The sequence below is a fragment of the Camelus dromedarius genome, chromosome 18 (genome assembly GCF_036321535.1).
Source record: "Camelus dromedarius isolate mCamDro1 chromosome 18, mCamDro1.pat, whole genome shotgun sequence".
Classification (NCBI taxonomy): domain Eukaryota; kingdom Metazoa; phylum Chordata; class Mammalia; order Artiodactyla; family Camelidae; genus Camelus; species Camelus dromedarius.
Genome location: NC_087453.1, coordinates 39672070 through 39698371, shown reverse-complemented (window position 1 = coordinate 39698371; position 26302 = coordinate 39672070). Strand labels below are relative to the sequence as shown.

Below are 26302 nucleotides of genomic sequence, written 5' to 3'. Positions count from 1 at the left end.
AGCATCTTAACTGACCACAATGCCATGAAACTAGAAATCAACAACAGAGAAACAAAGGAGAAAAAAAGTAAAGCATGGAGATTAAACAATATGTTATTAAAAAAACAATGGGTTAATGAGGAAATCAAAGCTGAATTTAAAAAATGCCTTGAGACAAATGACAATGAAAGCACCACCACTCAAAATCTATGGGACACAGCAAAGGCAGTGTTAAGAGGGAAGTTTATAGTGACACAGGCCTTCCTCAAAAAAGAAGAACAATCTCAAATAAACAATTTAACCCACCAGCTGAATGAATTAGAAAAAGAACAAAAAGCCCCAAAAGGCAGCAAAAGGAAGGAAATTATAAAGATTTGGGAGGAAATAAATACAATAGAGATTAACAAGACCATAGAAAAAATCAACCAAACCAAAAGCTGGTTTTTTGAAAAAGTAAATAAAAACGACAAACCTCTGGCAAAACTCAAAGAAAAAAAAAAAAGAGAGAGAGAGCACAAATTAGCAAAATAAGAAAGGATAATGGAGAAATTACAACAAATAAAATAGAAATACAGAATATCATATGAGAATATTATGAAAAACTATATGGAACCAAACTGGATAGCCTAGAGGAGATGCACAAGTTTCTGGAAACATACTGTCCACCAAGACTGAATCAAGAAGAAACTGACCACTTGAACAATCCGATCACTAGAAATGAAATAGAAATAGCAATAAAAACCTGCCTACAAATAAAAGTCCAGGACCGGATGGCTTCACCGGGGAATTCTACCAAACATACAAAGAAGAACTCATACCAGTCCTTCTCAAACTCTCCCAGAAGATTGAAAAGGAGGGCATACTCCCAAACTCATTCTATGAAGCCACCATCACCCTGATACCAAAACCAGGCAAAGACACTACCAAAAAAGAGAATTATAGGCCAATATCACTGATGAACATAGACGCCAAAATCCTCACCAAAATTTTAGCAAATAGAATCCAACAACACATAAAAAAGATTATACATCATGACCAAGTGGGGTTCATCCCAGGGACACAAGGATGGTTCAACATACACAAATCAATGTAATACATCACATCAACAAGAGAAAGGACAAAAACCACATGATCATCTCAATTGATGCAGAAAAAGCATTTGATAAAATTCAACACCCATTTATGATAAAAACTCTCCCCAAAGTGAGTATAGAGGGAACATATTTCAACATAATATAAGCTATATATGACAAACCTACAGCCAGCATAGTACTCAATAGTGAAAAACTCAAAAGCTTCCCACTAAAATCTGGGACAAGACAAGGATGCCCACTATCACCACTCCTATTCAACATAGTCCTGGAAGTCCTAGCCACAGCAATCAGACAAGAGAGAGAAATAAAAGGGATCCAAATTGGAAAAGAAGAGGTAAAAGTCTCACTTATGCAGATGACATGATACTATATACAGAAAACCCTTAAAGGTCCAGGCAAAAACTACTAGAGCTGATCGAAGAATTCAGCAAGGTAGCAGGTTACAAGATTAATGTTCAAAAATCAGTTGCATTTCTTTACACTAACGATGAATCAACAGAAAAAGAAAGTAAAGAAACAATCCCCTTTAAAATAGCACCCAAAGTAATAAAATATCTGGGAATAAATCTAACCAAGGAGGTGATTTCGATACAGGATAAAGGAGGCAAGAATATACATTGGAATAAAGACAGTCTCTTCAGCAAATGGTGTTGGGAAAACTGGACAGCAGCATGTAAAATAATGAAGCTAGAACACTCCCTTACACCATATACAAAAATCAACTCAAAATGGATTAAAGACTTAAACATAAGACAAGATACAATAAACCTCCTAGAGGAAAACATAGGCAAAACATTATCTGACATACATCTCAAAAATTTTCTCCTAGAAGAAAAAAAAGCAAGAATAAACAAATGGGACCTAATGAAACTTACAAGCTTCTGCACAGCAAAGGAAACCATAAGGAAAACAAAAAGACAGCCTACGGAATGGGAGAAAATCTTTGCAAATGAAACCGATAAAGGCTTGATCTCCACGGTATATAAGCAGCTCATATGACTTAATAAGCAACAACCAAACAACCCAATCCAAAGGTGGGCAAAAGACCTCAACAAGCAATTCTCCAAGGAAGACATACAAATGATCAATAAGCACATGAAAAAATGCTCAATATCACTAATTATCAGAGAAATGCAAATCAAAACTACAATGAGGTAGCACCTCACACCAGTCAGAATGGCCGTCATTCAAAAATCCACAAATGACAAATGCTGGAGATTCTGTGGAGAAAGGGAAACCCTCACACTGCTGGTGGAAATGCAGTTTGGTGCAGCCACTGTGGAAAACAGTATGGAGATTCCTCAAAAGACTAGGAATAGACTTACCGTATGACCCAGGAATCCCGCTCCTGGGGTTATATCCAGAAGGAACCCTACTTCAGGATGACACTTGCACCCCAATGTTCATAGCAGCACTATTTACAATAGCCAAAACATGGAAACAGCCTAAATGTCCATCAACAGATGACTGGATAAAGAAGAAGTGATATATTTATACAGTGGAATACTATTCAGCCATAAAAAACCGACAACATAATGCCATTTGCAGCAACATGGATGCTCCTGGAGAATGTCATTGTAAGTGAAGTAAGCCAGAAAGAGAAAGAAAAATACCATATGAGATCGCTCATATGTGGAATCTAAGAAACAAAAACAAAAAAACAAAGCATAAATACAAAACAGAAATAGACTCTTATACATAGAATACAAACTTGTGCTTGCCAAGAGGGTGGAGGGTGGGAAGGGATAGACGGGATTTTAAAATTGTAGAATAGATAAACAAGATTATACTCTATAGCACAGGGAAATATATACAGGATCTTATGGTAGCTCACAGAGAAAAAAATGTGACAATGAATATATATATGTTCATGTATAACTGAAAAATTGTGCTCTACACTGGAATTTGACACAACATTGTAAATTATTATAAATCAGTAAAAAATGTTAAGAAAATAAAATAAATTTTAAAAATACCAGCATAGCCCTCCTGAAGCAAAAGGCATTCATTGCTCATGAACATTAGTGCCTTGTAATGCTATACGTTATTTAGCACAAATGGAACCTAGAATTCCATAAGCATTAATTCTGTCTATCCAGAAATTTTTTTCATGTTTTAAACACTTTTGTATACTTACTTTTGATTAGTGAACCTAAAGTTTTACCAGTCCAGAGTGTTTTCACTTCATTTACAGATAACTTGGCACCAGATCTCATAGAATTGAGGGGTTTTGTTTTGTTTTGATTTTGTCTTGAATTTGTGAGCAGGCTGATGGTTGCTGAGAATGATTTTCTTTATTTGGGAATATTATAAATGGTGACTGTAGCCTGTAGTAAATCTGGTAAGATGGATCAGAAAAATAAGAGCTGACCATGGAGAAAAAATAATTTGTTGATTTTTCATATTAAGTTTACATCTTAGAAGACATTCTATAGTATTTACTTGATCCTTTAAACTGTGTAGAGGTGTGCTTACAAATTTTGTTTTAGAGGTACCATGTCACATTTCCTTTTCAAACATCCACATGGCCCCAGCATTTAGAGGTGTCAGAACATAACCAACTTCATCATTAGGCTTTCCTTGGGAAAAACTATCAGGACACTCTGACTAAGCAAAATCACAATTAATTTTATTAAACTGTGTTCATATGAAAATTCTAGTGAGAGCAGGAAGCAGGAGTACTAAAAAGCAAGCCTGTTTTTAAGATCATATTAAAAAAATCACATGAAAGTAACATAATATTGTAAAAATAATGGATAGTGTGAAGACAGTGAATAAGCAGAGGCTCAGTCAGGTAGAATGTACTTACAAAGCTATAATAAAGCCATTCAGTTTCATCAATGGAGCAGGGTAATCCAGATATAGATGCAGATACATATGAAAATGTAATATGTGATAAAAATGCATTTTAAGTCAATGGGTAAGAGATTAATTTTACAACAAATTTATATTGGTCAATAAAGCAGGATCTCTACTGCAGTCCTTATACTAAAATGAATTCCAGATAGACTGAAGTTTTAAATGTAAGAACTGAAATTATAAAAGCACTAACGAAAAACACAGAGAACGTATTTTCATAATTTTGGATTACATAAGACCTTTCTGTAAAACTCCCAACACAGAAGCCATAAAGGAAAAATACTGATGAATTTGACCACGTCAATATTAAAACCTTATTACCCAAAAAACTCATAGATAAAATCAAAAGGTACAGACAAACTGGGGAAAAACCTTTACAACACATATGACTGATGAGTTTAGCAAATTAGAAGAAAGAAATCCAAGAACCCAGTAGAGAAATGGATAAAGGAAATTTTCAGTTTGGGATTATGTTTTTTCTTTTGACAGAAACTCAGCTCTAGGTGCTCAACAAAATGAGGGCTTTCCTTTCCTCACCTAAGTCTGAGAGCCCAGAGTTGGCACAGTGGCCCCAGAGTGCACCAGGGATCTAGACTCTCTTCAGATTTGGCTGTCTTTATTGGGTGGCTTCATCCTTCATGGCCACAAGCTGGCTGGTCCACTTCTAGGCACCACATTCAAGGCAAATGGCAGCAGATGATAAGATGCATGCTGATCAGTTCTGCCCATTAACAAGGTCTGCTAGAAACTCTGCCACATGACCTGCCAGCTGCAAAGGAGTTTGGGAAGCTGGGCACATTTCTACCCCAAACAAAATGAGAGGTTTGTCTATAAGGAAGAGAGGGAGAATGGCTAATGGGTAGGCAACCAGTTGTGTATGCCACAGATATGAAGGTAGCTCACAAACTAATACAAATGACTTGTAAACATATAGACATTTAACTTCATTCATAAAGAAATGCAAAGTAAGCAACAGTATGATACCATTTTTCATGTATCAGATTAGTAATAATCAAAGAGCTTGCTAATATGCAGTTTTGGTAGGTTATGGGAAAATGGGCACTCTCAAACAGTGTTCACTATGGGTATAAGACTTTTTAGAAGGCAGTTTGGGAATCTGTAGCAAATACTTTAAATGAATGTGCTGACTGATTCATCAGCTTCACACGGAGAAATGTATCCTATAGATACATGCACACATGTATAAAAGGTAAATGTCCAGAATTCCACTGCAGCATTATTTGTAATGGCAACAAACAAAATGAGAAACAACCTAAATGCCCATCACTAGGGGACTGGTTAAAGAAGTGATGGCACACATGTCCAAGAGTATAGCCATTGTTAAAAAGAATGAGCTAGATTTGTGTGTGCAGATATGGATTAAATTACTGAATTTAAAAAGCCAGAAACAGAATAGTTTATGTAACATGGTCCAGTTAAGTGAAAAATTGAAAAAGATGTTTGTATAAGTATTGATAATCTCAGAAAGGATACACAAGGAACTCTTGGTGGTACTCACTTCTATGGAATGGGACTGCAGTAAGATATACTTTCATTGATGGTCATCACTCAGTATCTGCAGGGGGCTGGTTCCAGGACCCCCTTCGGATACTGTCCTCAGATGCTCAAGTCCCTTGTATAAAGTGGTGTACTGTTTGCATATAAACTTATGCATATCCTCCTGTATACTTTAAATCATCTCTAGATTACTTATAACATCTGATATAGTATAAAGGCTATGTAAATAAGTGCTGGAGCACAGCAAATTCAAGTTTTGCTTTTTGGATTTTTTTTTTTTATTAAAAAATTTTTTTTGAAGTACAGTCAGTTACAATGTGTCAATTTTGGTGTACAGTGCAATGTTCCAGTCATGCATATACGTACTTATATTCATTTTCATATTCTTTTTCATTAAAGGTTATTACAAGATAGCTTATTGGATTTTTGAAATTTTTTTTCAAATATTTTCAATCCACAGTTGGTTGAATCTGTGAATGTGGAACTTGTAGATACAAGAGAGCTGACTATATATTATTTTTTGAAGTATTTGGAATGCATGTATGGTTTTTATAGTACATTTGAAAAAATACAATAATGAATTGAAAATATGCCTTTTGTCAGGGGATGGTCAAGAGTGTTATTAATATTACCAGTCGGGACACCAGCCATTAACAGTCAGCCAAATACCAGCCCTTCCATCTCTTGGCTTGAAATGAGGAACACCCTGGTGGTTAGGCATGATTGTGTATGGGGATATATTTCTCTCTTACGCTGGAAACATTGTTGCCCCAAGGCCCCGATACCTGTATTCCTCTTCTCTTACTTGCTTGGGTTTTTTTCTTCAAGTGTCTCTCTTATCATTTATTTATCATTATCCCAGGAGAGAGAAGCTGGCTCTGACCATCCTGATTAAAATAGTCTCTGTGCATCACTGTATCTCCCTTTTGCTGCTTCATTGTCCTCTCTACCACTGATGGTATTTGTTTATTGTCTGTCATGTCATAGATGACTTGGTGTCTCAGTCTATTTGGGCTGCTCCAACAAAATAGCACATCCTGGGTGATTTATTAAAAATATAAAGAAATGTATTTCTCCCAGTTCTAGAGGCTGGGAGTTCAAGATCAGGTTGCCAGCATGGTTGGGGGAGGGCCCTCTTCCAGCCTGCAGACTCCTCATTGTATCCTCACATGGCCGAAAGGGCAAGGGAACTTTTTTGGGCCTATTTTATAAGGTCACTAATCACATTCATGAGGACCCTGCCCTCATGACCTACTCACCTTCCAAATATCCCACTTCCTACCACAAAGGTCCCACTTCCTAACACTATCACATTAGGCATTAGATTTTCAACATACGATTTTGAGGGGACACAGACATTCAGATCACATTGGAGACAGATTTTGCTTTAATCATTGCATACTGAAGGCCCCCAAACAGTACTTGACACAAGGTGGATATAAATATTTTAAGGCAAATATTTACAAAATATGAAACATTCGTTGAATGATTGCTATACTTCTCAAATTCATGACTGCTAGTCTAGCATTAATAAGCAGGTATGAATCTACACCACCCACCCTATCCCCATGGAGGCCAGTTTACCTGGTATGGGCCCCTGTCTTCAGCCACTATCACCATTTTTGCCTTGGGAGGCTCCTGGAGATAGAAGTTCTGACCCCTGGAACTGGGGAGAAGGGTGTCCTCTGCAACCCCCAGCAGTCTGGAGGGACCTGGCAGAGTCTGAGAGTTAAGAGGTTAGCGGGCAAAGTTCCAGGGCCAGGGCTTGGAAGCTGGCCCTTTGGCTTCCCCTGCAGTGAGTCTTCAGTTCTCTATAGGACAGTCTCACCTGCTTCTCTGTCAGGGATTCATTCTCATCCTATCCTTTTGCTTAAGTGGATCCCTCCACGTGCAGATAGAATGCTGGGCCAGAATATTCAGGAAAAGAAGACACCTCCTGGTCCGTCTTGAATTGATTTCATGATTTTTGAAATGTATTGTCTTCTCCTCAGCTGAATTGTTCCCTTCAGGACAGAAACCCTGTGTCAAACTTAAAAAAAAAAATCTATCATTTCTAGAACAGTAGAAGGGGCATGGTTTGGTTTCACCAAGAAGCAGAGGCTTTAATGGAATCCTTAATTTGGTTTCATGTTCCTAATCTTTGTAGCAGAATCAGAAAGTTTTTCGAAAGATTGAATGTCTCTGATATGTTTATGTTCTGATTATAGTTTAGAATTTTCTGTTCTGAAACAAGTTGACTTTTCCTACCTTTCAAACATTGGTAGATAAGGAGGGCCATTGGCTACATTTAACCCAACCCAACTCAACTCAACTCTTCCTCTTTAAGGAGTTAAATTGGAGTCTTTAAAACTATGCTTGTGATCAGAAAACCGCACAGAACGATGACCCTTGAGCTATAGTGGAGGTGCATTTTCGAGGAGCAGGTATGCTGTCAGGCTTTGTGGTGAGAGGATCTGGATCCGTGGTTTGGTGCCTCTCTCCCCACTTCCTCTTAGTGTTTCTGCAGGCCTGTCATTCACCTTCCTGGGCCTCCCTTCTTCCTTTCATTACTTTGGTTTCTCATCTGTCAAATGAATGGAGTAATAATCATTCCATTGGGATTTTTGTGGGAACAGGAAATGAGAGGATGCAGTTAAGTTAATGTACGTCTTACAGGGTGATGGCGCGCTCTTGTAGACGTCTCAGAGGTGGAATATAGTGGCACTTCCTTAATGAAGCTGTCACCTGAACTTACTGATGGACTCCCTCAGTGTGTTATGTGGTCTTCATGTAATTCTGTTAAACTTCACATCCATGAAAGTTATGTTAACTAACTTAAGTGCATCTTCAGAGAAAAGGTCTTTGGTCTTTCAGGAAGTTTAAACAGTTATCCAGCTTTTGTGTCTAAAGAATATTTATAATCTCTCTTTTTCTTTTGGAGTTAGAGGTATGTGTTTTTAGTAGGGAACATTCATTATCCCCCTGTCCTTCATTTTCTCACTCACTTGACCTCCAAACCATCTCTCTCTTTGTCAGTCTATTTCTTTTTCTAAATATATGTGTAATTTCTCAAAGGGAAAATAGTGCTCAAGTGATTTGTCATTTAGACATTAAAAAGAAGAAAACAATGCACAGAGTTGTATTTAAAAGATAGAAATTCTTTGTTAAATGTAACAGGAAGATGGTACATTAACAACTACCTTCTGGCTGTAGAGTTATTCTCTTGGTAAGTCCTCACATATTGAAGAGGAATTTCTGTATCAGGTTTTACAAACGGAGCTCTAATGCTTTGGCTTGCTGGCGTCAGGTAATGGCTGGTTGCTGCTTGTGGGTAGACACGAGTCTTTAAAACTTAAAATACTCCTGCCTGTTAGGACTTGTAGAGACATCAGAGATTACTAGTCTAGTCTTCTAGTTTTTCAGATGAAGGGAGGAAGCAAGTTTCAGAGAAAGTGTCTTGTCTAAGTTCAGGTAGACAGCACCAATTTCCTGGTAGTGTCTCCTATCCATTTGTGTTTTGTAAACATCTTTGGATTTTTCTGTCTATGACCCCACTCCACTGGACTCTTGGACAAAGTGGATTGCTCTAGGCTCAGCCCCTAACCTAAAGCCAGGCTAGTCAGATTTCCCTCTCTTCCTAAGTCTGATTGATGGGCTCTAAGAATGCTAACACTGGTAGAGGAAGTCTCTCTGGTGGTGAAAGTTGTGTTAGGTATACTGCTCTGGAGCTGTCTGTAGATGACCATCGCCATCCAGAGAGGAAGCTGTTTCCAGCTGTTCCTGAAACCCATCACATCCTACCCTTCCAGAAGTTTGATTTTTTTTTCTCTTGGATTTTATGAGCCAGTGAACCCTCCTTTTTGTTTAAAATCATTTTAATTGGGATTCTGGCATTAGCAATCAAAACAATATGGATTAATATTCCCATTAATTTCTCTCCTTCAATACTTACAGGGATTCGCTTTTAAAATTTCTTCAGATTTTTCATTCTTAAAGATTATGGCACAAATACAATAACTAGGTATCTCCTTTGTTTACAGTCTGGATTAACAATCTAAATGAAATCCAGAATACACACATTTGATCACAGTGAATATGTTTCTTACCATCTGTAGTTATAATTTCATTCCATAGCAGCTACAAATCTGAGTATTTATAGAACCTATTTGAGACATTTTAGTAGGGTGAAATAAGCTTAATTTTTATTATTTCTTTGTTTCTTTATGTTCTTTCTTTTTTTATGCAACTACTTGCACATGGAACTGTGGATTGTTTTAGTTAACTTTTGCCCCCCGCCCATTTGCTATTTGATTATAGAAAGCACTTGTCACAGTCCCCAACATAACACTCTATGTCAGTTTTTCTTACTGGGAAGAATAAGAAAGTGTTTCCTTCTATATAGACACTGTTTAACATTTTAACTTGGGAAATAGATTTTCTAGCACCACCACCATCTGTCTAATCACAGAATGTCAGCTGAGCACTTCATCCAGCAGTTGTGGAAGGTTAATCAAGTAGGTACAGTAATAGATCTCGTTCAGCGTGATAATCTTTGAGAACGAGCACAATGCTGAAGTGTGTTCCCACCATTAATATTACTACCACCAAATGTTTAAATAGCACCTCAGAGGTTACAAAGTTCATATATATATATAAACTCAACCCTTACAACAACCCAGAAAGATATCTTTTAATATCTGTAATTTGTAATTGAAGAAACTGAAGCATAGAATTTCTGTTTTTAGTGTGTCTTACTTAATACCACAGAGATACTACCTTGAGACTCAAAACAGGGTCTTGTGTTTGAGTCAGTGTTTGTCTTCGCACCTGCCCAACTAGATGTGAGCAGGCGCTTCATTCATTCATTGCCGTGTCCCCAGGGCAGGTACTTCATTTGTTCATTGCCATGTCCCTAGTGCCTCGATGAGTCCTGGCACATAGTACATGTGTATTGAATTAAGTACTCCAGAGAGGTGAGTGACTAGGGCAGGGAGGCTAGACTGGGGCCTGTTGCAGTGTTTCCAGGACAGGGAGAGAACACCGAGGGTCACGTTTGTGGGAGTGATGGGGTGGAGGCAGGTACAGGAGCAATGCAGAGAACTGACAGGAGTTGATGTGGTTTGAAGTACTGAGTCATTGGAGAGGGCAGAGATAGAAGGCTCTGAGCTTGGGGGAGCTACAGGGATCCCAGGAGCTGTGCTGGGAGGTTGATGAATCTTTTCGGTCTGAACACTCATCCTTCAGTTCTTGTAATTATTTTGCAATTATTATTTTTTTTTTTGACATTTCCTCCCCTTCATTTCTTTTATTTTCTCTCTTTGAAACTCCTCTTGTTCAGATGTTGGATCTTCTGGCCTGTTCTTCTGATTAAAAAAATTTTTTTCTCTTATTTTTCATCTCTGTCTTTTTGACTTTTTTTTTTTTTTTAATTTTTCTTCTGCTCAGTGCATTTGCCTGTTTTTCTTCTGTTACCTTTCTGCTTGTTTTGGTTTTCATGCTTCCTAGCAGCCTAACCTGGCAATCCTAGGTTGTCTATACTCTTTAACAGTTAAGTAACAGTTTAAGCACCTAGAAGCTGGACTGCAGTCCTTCTGTGTATGAATCACACTTGTCATCTGGAAGCCTTCACCATAAGGCCAGGACAAGCTATTTTTTTAGGGTCTCTCAGGTAGGTCTTTGCTCTTGAGCTGTCTGGGGCACTGGAAAGGAATTATCCAGTCTCTGGCTTGGAGGATTATCAGGTTAACTCTTTGCATCCTGGGAGCCTGTGGGTGAAGGGAGCTGGTTTTTTCACTGTTTAACTTAAAAAGTCCACTTCAGCCCCTGTTTTCAGTGTGGAGCCTCCCTCCTGCCCTGGGCTCAACCTGATGTCCCCAAGTCTCAGGTCCCTCTGGCTCAGCCTCTCTCTCTAGAGAGTAAATATTCTGGTTTCTCCAGGGTTTGGGAGGAGTAACTTTCTCGCTAGGCAGGACTCTGGGGCTCGAGGTCAAGGGTAGGCTGACTTTGTAAAGGACCAGAGAGGGAAGATTCTAGATTTCCTGGGCTACACTGTGGTCTCTATCACATACTCTTCTTCTCCTCCTCTTCCTCCTCTCTTTCTTTCTCCTTTTAAAAATAACTAAAAAAAATGTAAAATAAGCATTCTTAGCTCACCAACAATACAAAACCAGGATACAAACCAGGCAGGTCAGAGTTTTCGGACCCCTGCAGGATGCGTTGGACACTCTCAACCAACTGTCTTTATTTCAAGCTCACCCTTCACCCCTGCCTTCAGAAGAACTTGAAGCCTCCAATTGCTGATCCTTTGGGATTTTATGACAAAACTGGGTGGTTCCTTATAGGTATCCCCGCAACTCCAATCAGCCTCACCCCTACTCCCGCCACGGAAGCTTGGGTTTCAGCTTTCCCAGGTCTGCTAGATGAGCAGCTGTCTGTCTTCTTTCTGTTTTCTAAAAGGTCAGTTTTTTTCCTTGTCTTTCTGTCCTCATTGGGCCGTGCCTTTTCTTCTTCCTTTCACCTCAGTTTGCTGGGATTTGAGAAAGGAGTGAAGATAAATGCATGTGTTTAATCTGCTAAGTTTAACCAGAAGCTTCCCCCACCCCCAAATCCAATTGGGCTGATTTTTATTTTTATTACTTTCTTTGATAGTGCCTGGGTTAATTTTGCATTTGTTCTCCACGTGCTCACTTGCTATGCCAGATGTTCGAGGAAGATGTCCTTGGGGAGGAAAAATGAGGGATTTTAAAATGCAATGTTCCTGAAACGCTCACAGGGGTTCAGTGTGTGAGATCTCTGTGAGGCACGGCTATTTCTAACCACCAGACTCTCATAATAGAAATGCAGTTTCACCCTCATTTGTGTGAACCATCAGGAGCATTTTTAAATGTTTGTAATAAAGTTTGTGGCTTATTGTTTAAAATTGAATTTAAGGTAGTAAATCAAAGCTTTTGGTGGCATGCCCCTGACAGCAGGGAGAGCCTGGTAAGTGATCCTTAAGAGCTGATCAAAGGGAGTTGCTGAGCATTTTTTCCTGTATTTGTGTTTTGGTCCTTTAATCTGGTAGTGTTTCCAGTTCTGTTCTAAATACAGTCATGCACACTCCGCCCCGAAGCAGGTCTTCTTGGCGGCATCTGGCACTGTCTTTGCCAAACAGCCCATGGTCGGGCGCAAGCCTGCCTTTACCATCCAGCCTCTGTGAGGTATGAACAATGGCCAGTGTCAGAAAATGGGCATCTTTCAAGATCGTGTTCCTATGCCCTATTTGTTCTAGTAATCCAAAATGAAAACGAAAAAATAAAGTTAACTGAAAATGACCACTAATCATTTCTGTGTAGGTTCACCTTTCCTGGCCAGTGAAGATGGTGTGCTTGGAGGAGTGATAGTTCTCCGGGCCTGCAGATGTTCTGCGGAGCCTAACTCCTCCCAGAATAAGCAGACACTTCTAGGTAAGTCAGACATACACGTTGTGTGTCTTTTCTCTCTCATTTTCTCAAGAGATGGAAAGGTGTATATCCTTAAGTCGACATTTTAACCTTTGGCTGGGCCAGGATGCTCTACTGATAGGTAAACATCTCTATTCTACTGATCTTTTTGCCTAGGTAAAATCTGAAAGATGGATCTTCATTTCTGAGTATCCACTTATAGCATATTTTTCAAATGGGCTTAGGACCTAGCACCTTTACTGAAGCCCGACATTAAGAACATCAGACATACGCGTATCCCCTGCCTTAATCCACAGAGCATTTGAGATGACCCCTAACAATATACACAGTAACATAGAAAGAAGATTCCTCCTGTTCCCCTCCCAAACAGGAATCAGAATCATGTGAAGAGCTACTGGCCTAGAAGTCCGCCCTGGATCCATCACTCATTTGCTGTGACCCCCTCATGCATCAGTCTCACTGTTCTGTGCCACTTCCTCAGCTGTACAGTCAGGATGTCTGCCCTGCCCTTCTCATAAAGCGGTGGTGAGGAAGGGTCACACGAGTGTTCTGCAGATTTGCAGATGTCCATCCAGATGTGTGGCTTTGTGTCTAGTCAAGATGGAACCCAGCCCACCCTCCACTTGCCAGCTTATTTGGCTGCCTCTGCCCATGGGTGTGCCTTTTTCTAATTCATTCATCCAGAGGGGGCATTTAAAAAAATCTGTGTAAAGGTGCCACATAAGCTAGCAGGGGACCCTATATTTTATTTTTTAATTTTTTTTTAATCAAAGTGTATGTTCATTCAGAAAAGTGCACAAAATATTTTTTTCTTAATTTTTTTATTAAAGTGTAGTTGATTTACAGTGTTAGTTCCAGGTGTACAGCAGAGTCATTCAGGCGTACATATACATACCATAAATTATTAACTGCAGCTGCTTTGCAAATATTACATACTGAACCCACCTATGTGACCAGCATCTAGATAAAAAATAGAACTTTACAGCAACCTCAAAAGCTCCCACATAACCTCTCCCAGTCTCTACCCCCTCCAAAGTTAACTATTATGCTGACTTCTAACACCATGATTAGTTCTATTTGATTTAATATTTTGTATAAATGGAATAATAGAATATGTATTCTTTGTGTCTACTGTCTTCAGTCAACACTAAGCCTGTTAGAGTCCCCCATGTTACTTGTGGCAGTAGTTTGTTTTCATTGTTGTATGGTATTCAACTGTATGATTAAACCACTCTGTTCATTCATTCTTCTCTTAAGTATCTCTTTTTTATATAAGCACTGTAAGTCATCAGGAGCTGTGGTCGTTCAACCCTCTGTATAAATTTACTTTTATCAAGTGTGGATGGTACCTGATCTATGTTGTATGATTGTTGAGAATTGCTGTAGGTTCTATGAGTATATAATTGTTGTGAATTCCTGAGGTTCCGTGAGTCTATGAAATAGAAGACTGAGCATTTCTTATGAGTATAAAAAGGATTTTTTCTATAAAAGCCCCCAAATTTTTCATAAAATCTCTCCTCTTGCTCATCAAAAAAATGCACTTTTACATAAAGGTCCTCTTTCTCTACTTGGAGTCTGATCACTAGCCTCACTGTTTTTCTTGCTCTTCTTTCTTTCTCCTTCCGTCCACTACACTTGTACCCGGTTGCTGCTGGAAAATGTTCTTTTTTTTTTAATGGCCGCCTTTTGTTAAACAAATAGCCACTTGCTTCTTTGGTATCTGAATTACTGTTGAATCCTTCGAATATCTTCCACAGCTAAGTAGTAGGGAATTTGTTTTTAAAATATGCAGAGGGTGTACCTGGGCCCTCCAAAAAACTCAAGAAGAATCTTTAGTACTTGGGGGCAGGGCAGAGACAGTTATTAAAACTCCTTTGTGGACTGTTGCTAGGGTGGAGTTTCAGTTCTTCACTGATCCTGGACTCTTGCCTATTCAAGTTAATCCTGAAAATCGTAAGGGTTTTTGGTTGTCCTTTCATTTCTGGTGGTGTTAGATAGAAATGCATATTTAAGGATAAATCATAGAGTTTTAGCTCATGTGAAAGAGTTTATATCACCAAGGTAGTAATTTGTAAACTGATGCCTAGTCTCTATCTCAAGAAGAATGAAATACAAAGTGTCAATTTATGAAATAAATGAAATCTTGCCATTTGTTAACTAGAGGAATTGATGTTTGTGGAGTTTATCAACTAAAACCTGGTGAACATAGGCTACGATCAACTTACAGACGATGTGGGTGTTTACCTTTTTTGTTTTAAGAAGGTACGTATGTTCAGCATGTGGTGAAAAAGTAAATGCCGCATGGAAGGACAGAAGATGTGAAAGGCACCTTCGCCGCCCTGTTCCCAGAGCCACTGGCCTCTGAGTCTGGTTGTTCTCGCGGGAGTCTCCTTCACTCTACAGAATGTGCTCGTGCTTCTGTGTCTTGATTAGTCAGTAACTTGTGACTTCTTCTCGGTAAAAAATGAAAAATGTTGTTCATACCACTCCCCAGTCCCTTTTCCTCCTGACTCTTGTTAGAACTCTAACTTGAAATCGTATATTTTAATTTTATTGCAACTTTAACATGCTACTTCTTGATTCATCAACTTTTTATCATCTCTGCCTACCATCCTTCACCCCTTGTACTATGTGTACACACACACACACACACACACACACACACACACACACACACACACACTTGCATTCACTCCTAGCTCTGCTGGTCATTTCCCTAGAAGATAAATGGGAAAAGCCCAAATAACTTGATGCAAAAGCCCTCCCCTGATCTGACCCCAGAACACGCTTTCAGTGTCATTTCCAACTAGTCCTTCCTTTCTTCCACTCGTTCCCGATGCGCCAGATTCTGGCAGCATCACATTGGTTGGTCTTCTTCCAGAGGGTCATGGTTTTCCCCCAGTAACTTTCACATGTGCTTGGAAAGCCCGGAGCTAATTACATTCCTTCTTTAAGACCCAGGATAGAGAGGACTCTCCTTGGAGTCCTTTGGAAGCCCTTTTCCCAGGTGATTTGTTCCATCTTTGTGTGCTTTTTGCACCATGCGATTTCCATCCTTCCTAGCAGTCACCATGACATCCTAGATATCCATTAAAATGTCTGCCCCTCCCTCTAGGCTAGCACTTCTTAACCGTTTTTTCTGAACTCAGTTATTTGAAAGGAATAGATCACAGGTCTTTGAGCCCCAGCGACTCACATGGAGGTGTTTGAAATCTCTTTCTAATTGTTAAAAGATTCCACTGCCTCTGAAAATCACACCACTAGATTGTGAATCATTTGAGGGCAAGGACTGTATTCTTATCCAGCTTTGTACCCATCCCTGTAGCAGGCACCCAGTAATTACTGGATGAGTACAGTAAGTGCCAAATGGAATTTCTTTACTGATTATTTAGCAGAAGTTTTTAATGAAATTGACCACTTTTCCAGAAAAATGAAATGTCACATAAAATAGCTTCACATGCTCTTAAAAAACAAACAATATGGTTCGGAAATGTTCGATAATGACAAGTGTCCGGGAACAAGAAGAGCTGGAGACAGTTTAAACGGATCCCAGAAGACAGCCTTTGCAAACGGCCTTGAAAAAGGACAATTTGGACATGAATGTGTTTGCAACACCCATCCTACCACCTCCCACCCCCAGATCATGAGATGCTGGCAAAGCCCAGCCTACAAATCACAGCTTTAACACAAAGCAAATGCTTGCCCCTAGAATGAGACAGCTGAAAAGAATTAATTTTCTCTGCTTTTAGAGAAAAAAAAAATATATTTTTACCTAAAATGCAATTACATGTGCTTCCCAGGCCCCTGCAGAAGTGCTTTATTGAGGCTGCTGCATATAGTATGCTTAATAGTTGTGTGAACAAAGGCACATCAAGCCTTCCAGTGGGAAAAATTAGTTCTTTCCCATTTTAAGCATACAATTCAATACAAGTAATTAGAATATATGCAAAAACATGGCATGAACAGTCAATTTCACTATACGGGTGCATTTTTCTCTTGGAGCCTGACAGACCCTGTGAAGTTCAGGGTCTCCTGCCTCAGAGTGCTTAATAGGAAGCAATATGAGGATCAATGTGAAACAGACTCCATATATTTAAGGAAAATCTTGAGTAATTCAAGATAGGAGGTGTAGGGGCTCCCAGGGGTAAAAAGGCTATGTACTTGGCCAGTGGCCTTTGCGCCAAGCCTGTCTGTGTTGGTTGGAGTCCATCTTCCTAAATAGATTTAAGGCACACAGCTCAGCTCACTCTTGATCATCTGATGAGCACACGTGGTAACTGTTACTTTCCTATCAGGTCACCATCACCTCACTCAGAGGCTGATGTCAGGTGCTTTGCTATCCAGGAATACGTTCACATGCTGATGATTACATTTTGTACATGATATTGCTTCTACTTGTCCAGCTACTCCTTTTTCCCGTTTTTTCATCTTTACTAGGAAATGTTTCATATATTTTTAAAAGAAGAATGTAATAAATTTGTAAGTTATAAAGGATAATCATAAAATGAACACCTGTGGACCCACCACCCAGCTTAAGAAATTGCCCATTACCTGTATCTTTGAAGGTCCCCACGTGGGCCTGTCTGAACTTTCTATAAATGGTATGCCAGGTGATTTCTTCTGTGAGAATTTTTGCAGTTTCTTACATAATTACCTGAAAGGGGAACGAATCCCTTTATGTTTTAGACTTAGCTCTGTCAGGTCCACTGGTCTTCAGTTACCAGTTAAAACTTAAAGGTAGCCTCTCCCCTCTCTCTTCAGAACAGGAGCAGTTCACGATCGAGTTCTCTTCTTGTCACTGTTATGAAAACTTGCTATGGTTTAAAAATAAAAAATGTTAGATTGAATTGATGCTTCCTGGAACAGTAAAAAGATAAAAGGTCATTTTACTGTAACTTAAAATTCCAAACCGCCTTTTGGTTTTACTGGCATTAAAAAAAGTTGGTGCACACATATAAACATATATGTGCACACATATAAACACATGCACCTCAAAGGGGCTTCGTTCTCAGGGCCCAGCAATGTCACTTATTTCCACTCCACGGCACATGTCACTGTGAGCACTTGTGACTCGGCGTTCTGGGCTCGCACGATCGTAAAAATCACCCTCAAGAGAAGGCAAATTAGTTATTAGGCTGGTAGTGGGAAAAGAGGTACTTATAATTGATTATCTGACATTAATACCTTGTCTTTAAAATACAACTAAAACTTTGTTTTAGAAGAGGGTCCAGTGTCATGGTAGGAAGCTTTTTTCCTTAGTGCCTCAGCAATGCTTTGGGATTGTTACATCTTCACTATAGTCTTAAAAAATAGGCGGGCTTTTTGGTTCTTATTTAAGTATCAGATGGAAAGAAGCAAGTTAAGTAATTTATTCTTAGATGTGAAGTGAATAAGGCAGACATAATATTTAAACTTTTCAACAATTGAGTTGCATTAATCTGTTGAGGTAGTGCTATGAGATTTATATTTTTCAGAGTTGGTTTTCATTTTTAAAATACCAAGATGTTGATTATAAGTAGGTATAACTTGTTTTGCTTTATAAGAGAACTTTTCTTCCATTAAATATTACTAATACACTTAAAAAAATTGCAAGTAGCTTTTCATCTGTAATTTTCTTCTCCATCAAGTATACTTCTAGCTATAATCTAACCATACAGTATTTTATTTTTTTTTGGCCAGAGTTTCCATCTGAAATAAAGAATACAAAGACTTATGAATAGAATTCTAGTGATTATATAATTCTTATTACTGTAGTTCTCCTGAAACTCCCAGAAAAACATTTTGACAAATTTTATAGTCAATTTTCATCTACTCACAGGGTAATGGAGTTCACCTTAGCATGAAATAAATCCTAAAAAAATATTTGTTGAATGAATGAAATCTTGTTTCAGTATAGTTTCACTGAGTGCTTTTCTTTTTAGCAGAGAACTGCTGAGTCCCAGCCATTGGCCCCTTCTTTCCAGCAGTTTCGAATACAATAAAATGATAAAACAGAAAGAGAATTGAAATGTCCTTCGGGGCTTGTTTTACTATTTGACCCACATCCCTCTCTTCCTTTTTCAGTCAACATCTTTCTTTAGTCTTGAACAAGTCAGAGTAAGTCTTGGAAAGAGAGAATAATTATTTCCTTGGCTCAGTGTAACTGAGGTTCTAAAGAACTCTATCCCTATAGCTCCCAAGACAATTCAGTGGTGAAAGTTTTTCAGGGAAGCAAGCCAACTCAAAGCTACTTCATGGCCATAGTGGGACATGCGCTATATGAATCTTAAGGATTCCGTGTCAGGACAGTAAAGCATCCTTGAATGAGCCCTCTACTGGGTTATAAAGAACCTACCAACGAGGGGGGAAGAATCTACAGAGATAAGAAGAGATTGTTCTATTTACATTCTTCCCATTTTAACAATGAATTTGTGTTTATTCAATAAGGAGTAACTTAGACACTGTGCAAAATGTCCAAGGGTAAACTGTTTGACCTGAGGTTAAGGAGCAGCAGCTGACTTGGCAACTGCCCAGCCCAAGACGGTTCTGATTTGAGAGTTCTGTTTTCCTTGCAAGAAAATCTGGGATATGAAGCCAGGCAGAGAAGTTTTAAATGGGTACAGGAGCCAGTGTAGCTGAGGGTTGTTAACAACAATTGGAGAGCAACCTTTAAAAAAGAAAAATAAAAGAGGTGGCTGCTTTGTTTGAATAGAAAAAAACTAGCTTGCAACCCTGGTAAGGAAACTTTGTTTGACTTAAACAGCATGACTCGCAAATCATTTTGAAAGATTAAGGGGTGTCCTAGGGGAAGCATGATGCAAGGGGTAGCTTGTAGCCCTGAGATTAACCAGTAAAGGTGGTGATTTAAACGTCACGAGGAGGCAGACCTTGCACAGGGGCTAAAGGCTGTCTCGTGCAGGGGGGGGTGGCACTGGGCTGAAGTGAGATTGCTCTTGGACATTACACCCATCAGTGAATTCATTTGTTCCAAAGCATTAAATTCAACTTTCCAATCCAGAAAGGCTAGCCTCTAGGATTAGCTACAAATCCATTCTGAATGTCCCCGTAAGGCCATTAACTTGTCATTCTCAAGGGGCACAAGTACAGCACATCCTCACCTAATCTGTTCTCCGGCACTGGAACAGGATCCGTAGCATTGACCTTTTTCACACTGTGCTGGTGTCATGTGACCTGCTGTGAAGTCACCTGGTGGAGAAGAGTCCTGCCCGACCCCATGTGCATCTTTCACATGTTAAACCCACTCAGTAACTTAGCATGGCTTTGGGTGTACTTGTTGTTTTCTGATGGAGGTCTTTCCAGGATCTGGGCATTTCCAGTAGCCTCACAGTCCCTGGGCTTTGGCTTTCTGAAAAAAAAAAAAAAAAAAAAAAAAAAAGCCTTTTTCAAATCAGTAGTTGAGGTGTAAATAGTCACCAGCCACTACCAAAGGAGCGTGGTCATTAAAGAGAGTCCAGGGGCATCATCTCTAAATGCATATCAGCCTGAACTTGACCACACCAAACGTTATTTTAGACAGCACATTCACATTTTAGACAGCTCAGACGCGCCGCTCCAGGCCACTCATTAACCCTGCTTGGAGCTTGGCCCCCTGCATGTAATTACACATGGAAAATCCTGATACTATGCTGTAGCATCTGCCCACCCACTGTATTGTTCTTAGAACCATTTTTTAACACTCTTATCATAAACTTCAATTTTTAGTATATGAGAGAATTTTAGATTTAGCCCCTAACATCAAGAAACAAATGATAGACTTCTACATATCACTTCTAGATGGTAAGAAATGCTACTTTTATTGAGTATGATTTACATTTTAGTTTTCTTCTGTGTAACTGTACTTGAGCAAACTTTGTGCTACTCTTGACCGAGTTTTAATTGTAAATCAAGACTTAAAACAATTTTGAGAGATTTTTGTGAAATAAGCTTTACCCTTGAGATGAATAAATGTTTTCTCACTTTTAAAAACTTACCATGGTTTTGACATTTTTTAATTTGAATGGAGATAATTATTTGCTTTGTTTGGTTTGTTTTGATTGCTCTTTGGACATAGCAGGTTTTGTTCTACATATATGTGCCCAATGTAAATTCAAGTAGGGACTTATTTATGCCTCTTCATAAGATATGTCTGTGTTTTAGGTAGTCATGAGACATGAAACAATTTGAAAGAATTAGAAGAGTTTCACATCATAATAAAGCATCCTCATGAAGAGCAATTAATAGTACATGGTAACATCTCATTCCATCAAATTTCAGTAGTTCAGAATGTCACAGTCTAAACAGGGAAGAAATTAATTCTTCACAGATAAATTAGATTAGCAGGGTAATTGAGATTCCTAGGGGCAATTTTTAAAAATAAGACATAAATGAAAACAGGATGAAATTCACAAATTTCAGAGGGGGTTTATGGTAAAAAATAGGTTGCCCCCTACTCGACTCCCTTAATCACCCAATTCACTCTACAGAGGTAACCGCTGTGGCCAGTTCTCAGGTATCCTGCCAGAGAGACCCCAGGTGTTTACAAACATAGTCATCAAGGTGCCCTTTTATTTTCTTTCACAAAAATGGCAGTGCCATCTTTACACATCTTTCTCCACCCTGCCATTTCTTTTAGGTAAACTATATATTTTATAGATTTGTGGGGTTTTTTTCCAAACTGTAAATGTCACATTAATGAGGTCTAATTTAGTGAGTCACAAGCAGAATCTTTTCACTGTAGTGGATAGACTATAAAGAACCCAATAGGATAGACCAGTTCATTGTGAAGAAGGGCTATTACTTTCATAAATTTCACTTACAAAGAAATGAGCGTACTACTTGACGGAGTGTGGGACTGTTTTGGTTTGGTTTTACTGTGGTTTGTGATCAAAAAGTTCGAAAAACACTTAGTGTGGATGGTTCCCTATCTTCCCTGTGGTGCTTTCCCTTTGTTTTTAATTGTTGCACAGTGTTCCGTTGTATAGGGTACCATAGTTGTTCATACGTGGTCCCACCGAAAGGCAGCAATGCTATTTCCAGTTTCTTCCTAATGAAAACTGCATCACTGAATATCTGTGTAAAGATGTTATTTCATATCTTGTAGTAACTTATGGTGAAAAAGACTATGAAAACAAATATGTATATGTTCTTGTATGACTATAGCATTATGCTGTACACCAGGAATGGACACAACATTGTAAACTGACTATACTTCAATTAAAATCAATAAATATATAGATACAAAGATGTTATTTCATGCATATAAAGGCATGGCTGTAGAATAAATGCCTAAAAGTAGTCAAAGGGTATATCATTTTGATAGTCAATCCTCATTATGTATAGCTTCTGTATTTGTTAATTTTCTTACTTGCTAAAATTCACCTGTTATCAAAAGACCAGTACTCCTGGCGTTTTCCCAGTGATTGGTGGGCTTGGGCAGAGTGGTGAAAAGTGTGAGTGACCCAACATACACATTCCCAGCTGAGGTGAATGAGGCACGGCTCTGCTTTCCTGTCTCCGTTCTCATACTGTCAACAAGTGTCCTTGCTGGTGATGGTTCCGCTGTTTTAAATGCTTCCCCCCTCAGCAGAGTGCTGAAGTGCCGTCTAGCGATCCTAAGTGCAGCAGCTGTGGTGTCTTGGGGGGAAAATGTGCATGTTGGGAAAACTTCATTCAAGCAGGAGTTATAGTGCTGTTGGCCATGAGGTCAAAGTTAATGAACCAACGATACCATTACTATACATCCAGAAAAAGGAAGAGGACATTCATCGATCTGTGTGGGAGGGGAGCTGCTCCAGCAACTGCTAAAGTAACATGGATGGTGCACAATGAAGCCATGAAAAAGCTGGAAAAGTAGCTAACCATGGGGATTCAGGAGTTGACAACCAGGACAAAGAGCATGAAGGGCAGCGCTACTGGAAGGTGAAAGCCAGGGAAATTGATGGGCAGGTTACCCAGAGTCAGGAAACTGAAGCCCTTCATGGCTACTGTATTAGTATAAATAAACACTGCATGTGATTAATTATTTATAAGAAATATATGTTAAATAAGATGGCTTTAAACAGAAACATACATAAAATAAGGTTACTTATTGATTGAAAATGTGACCAGAGCTTGTAGGGACCTAACCCTGTATTTTCCTTGGGAGCAATGGCTCAGAATTTGCTAATTCAGTGTCCATGGCAAATTTACAGGCAGTAACTACCGCAAGGTACGGGAACGTGTTTCCGAACGGCCACGTCCCGCTGTTGTATGAACGTGCTCTTTCTTCACCCCCAGCTGACATAATGTTGTTTCAACTGCTTGGAATCTGATAACCTGAAAGTTGAATAATGATCTCTTGTGGTTTTAATTAGCATTCTTTTGGTAGGAGATATGTAGAACATATTTTCACATTTTAGAGTGATTCATATTCCCTTTTGTTCGTATCCTTTTTGCTTTCTCTTTGGATACTTGTGTTTTCCTTATTAATTTGTAGCAGATCCTTATCTACTAAGAAAACGAGTCCTTTTCCTGTGCTATGAATTGCAAATATTTCCCCATTTGTCACTCATCTCTTGACTTGTTTCACGTGGCAAAAGAAAATACTATGCGCACTTTTAATATAGCCAAATGTATTGATCTTGTTATAGTTTTAAAAGCTTTCTTTAAGAGATATATAAGAGTTGTGTTTGTGTTCAATGTTCTGTGGTCCTTTGGTGTTTGTGAAGAATTTTATCCTCTTTATATGTACCATCAACTATAAAACCTTTTCAAGCTAAGTAAATCTCAGAGTAAGAGAACAATGGATGATCACAGGTTTTGGAATCCAGAAGTCCAGTTTGAATCCCTGCTTCTGTACTCACTCAGATGACCTCAGCAGTGATGCTTAACCTGCTCTGAGCCTCAGGTTCCCCATCTAGGCTTTGCTGAGTGAAAGATAGTGCCGGGCGTGTGATAGATTCTGCGTTAGTTCCTCCCTCTCTCTTTGAAGTCCTCCACCAAGAAATAGTTTGTTAAATTATTTATTAATTAATAGCTTATTAAATTATTGAGTTAAGACATGCAGTAAAATAAATAAAATAGGGTTTGTTTCTTTTCAAAAGCACTTTATAATTTAAATTTTTAGAGTTCCTGCTGGATTTCTCAAGCTACCCTGAACTAGTAAGTGATTTGAAATGTTGGTATTAAAAATACTGCCTTTTGTTTGTTTGTGAAAAGAGTGAAGACTGAACTTCTTGACGCTGAGTTACTTTCTTTAAGAAATCCTACACTCTGTATCTAGAAGCTTTGTTGAAAACCTTTCAGTATAAAAGTATTTAATGTAGTCTATCAGTATACCAATTTATCCTGTTTTGTAAGTCTAAATTTTTAATATTACATTTCCTTAAAGCAGTCTGTATTTTCACAGAGAATAATGCAGATTAAAATCATTCAAATTGTCTTAAAAAATAATGTGGCAATGTTTTTATCCTTCACTTTCATGGACTTTATTTCCATGTATTTTTCTTGGCTAATTCACAAGCAGTTACCGCCTTAACATTTGAAGAATAAGGAGTCACAATTTGAGAAATGCCTTAACTTTGCGTTTAAATACAATTGCATTGTCACTATGCTAGAGAAATTCAGTAAGACTCCAGTGCCTTTGCTCTATTAGGCAATTTAGTATATCCCAGATCTTGCTCTGGACTTCAAGATTTTTGAAGTTCAAAGCAGATGTGTGAGAAAGAAAAAACATCTGGTGAAGAGAACTTGCTTCATTGCGTGATGCTGTTTTCCTGCACTCTTCAGGGAGCAGGTTGGCAGGTTTGAGAATGAATTAATGATGAGGGAATGAGCCACGTATCTGAGGAACTCAGTTTTGCCCTTTACTGCTTCTTCCCTCCCCTCATGTCGGGCAAAGCCTTCAGAGTCTAGGACCCTTGATCCCACAGTTGTGTCTCACCTCCCCAGGCTTACTTAGCTCAGAGATGTAAATGGATGGGTGGCCTGGGATCCAGGGGATTTGGTGTTGAGCAAGGCAGTTTGATTACTGGTGACCTTTGAAATTTTTGTGAAGTGCATCAACACTTCAAAAATGCCTTAAAAAAAAACCTTGGAGTTTTGAAAGTATGTACTTGAAGATGACAAAGCTTTGTGTATGTCTTAGTATTTTTCTTTTTGTAACATTTTTTTCCTTTTTTTTTACATTTTTTTATTGAGTGATAGTCATTTTACAATGTTGTGTCAAATTCTAGTGTAGAGCACAATTTTTCAGTTATACACGAACACGAACATATATATATTCATTGTCACATTTTTTTTCCGCTATGAGCTACCACAAGATCTTGTATATTTCCCTGGGCTATACAGTATAATCTTGTTTATCTATTCTGCATTTTAAAATCCCAGTCTGTCCCTTCCCACCCCACCGCCCCCTTGGCAACCACAAGATTGTATTCTATGTCTGTGAGTCTGTTTCTGTTTTGTATTTATGTTTTGTTTTGTTTTGTTTTAGATTCCTCATATGGGCGATCTCATATGGTATTTTTCTTTCTCTTTCTGGCTTACTTCACTTAGAATGACATTCTCCAGGAACATCCATGTTGCTGCAAATGGTGTTATGTTGTCAGTTTTTGTGACTGAATAGTATTCTATCACACAAATACACCACTTCTTCTCTATTCAGTCATCTGTCGACGGACATCCAGGCCGCCTCCATGTCTTGGCTATTGTAAATAGTGCTGCTATGAACACTGGGGTGCAGATGTCATTTTGAAGTAGGGTTCCTTCTGGATATATGCCCAGGAGCGGGATTCCTGGGTCATATGGTAAGTCTATTCCTAGTCTTTTGCGGAATCTCCATACTGTTTTCCACAGTGGCTTTCCTTGCTTCCCTCTCCCACTCCTAATAATTTAGATGTCTTCTTTTACAATGTTGTGTTTATTCTTTTTGTAATTCATGGCAGTTATCTCCTTTCAAGTTACAAGTTTCTCATTTTTGTAGCATCCTGCTTCTTTTCTATTTAGAGTAGACCTGTCAACATTTCTTTTAGCATGGGTTTAGTGTTACTAAACTCTTTTAGTTTTTGCTTGTCTGTGAAGTTCTTTATCTCTCCTTCTATTCTAAAGGATAGCCTTGTTGGATAGAGTATCCTAGGCTGCATCTTTTTTTCATTCAGGACTTTGAATATATCTTGCCACTCCCTTCTGGCCTGTAGTGTCTGTGTAGAGAAATCAGCTGAGAGCCTTGTAGGGGTTCCCTTGTAACTCATTCTTTGTTTTTCTCTTGCTGCCTTTAGGATCCTTTCTTTACCCTTGACTCTGGCCATCTTGATTATGATATGTCTTGGTGTGGGTCTGATTGGGTCCTTCCTGTTTGGGACCCTCTGAGCCTCCTGTACTTGGATATCTGATTCCTTCTTTAGGTTTGGGATGTTTTCAGTCATGATTTCTTTAAATACCTTTTCAATCCCCTTTGTTCTTTCTTCCCCTTCT

General features: G+C 38.8%; 1 protein-coding gene across 9 annotated transcripts in view; it reads left to right on the top strand.

The window, feature by feature from the left end:
• Positions 1 to 26302, top strand: part of TASP1 (taspase 1) — a 258318-nt gene that overhangs the window by 153669 nt on the left and 78347 nt on the right. For 6 of the 9 annotated variants that reach the window (XR_010376678.1, XR_010376679.1, XM_064475890.1 and 3 more), the window contains one exon: positions 12764 to 12874. The exons of the other annotated variants lie outside the window; for them this stretch is intronic. Coding sequence is in view for 4 of the 6 variants with exons in the window: in XM_064475890.1 (XP_064331960.1) it covers positions 12764 to 12874 (111 nt within the window). In the remaining 2 variants the exon portion in view is untranslated. The remainder of the gene's footprint in view (positions 1 to 12763; positions 12875 to 26302) is intronic. 9 annotated transcript variants of the gene reach the window in all.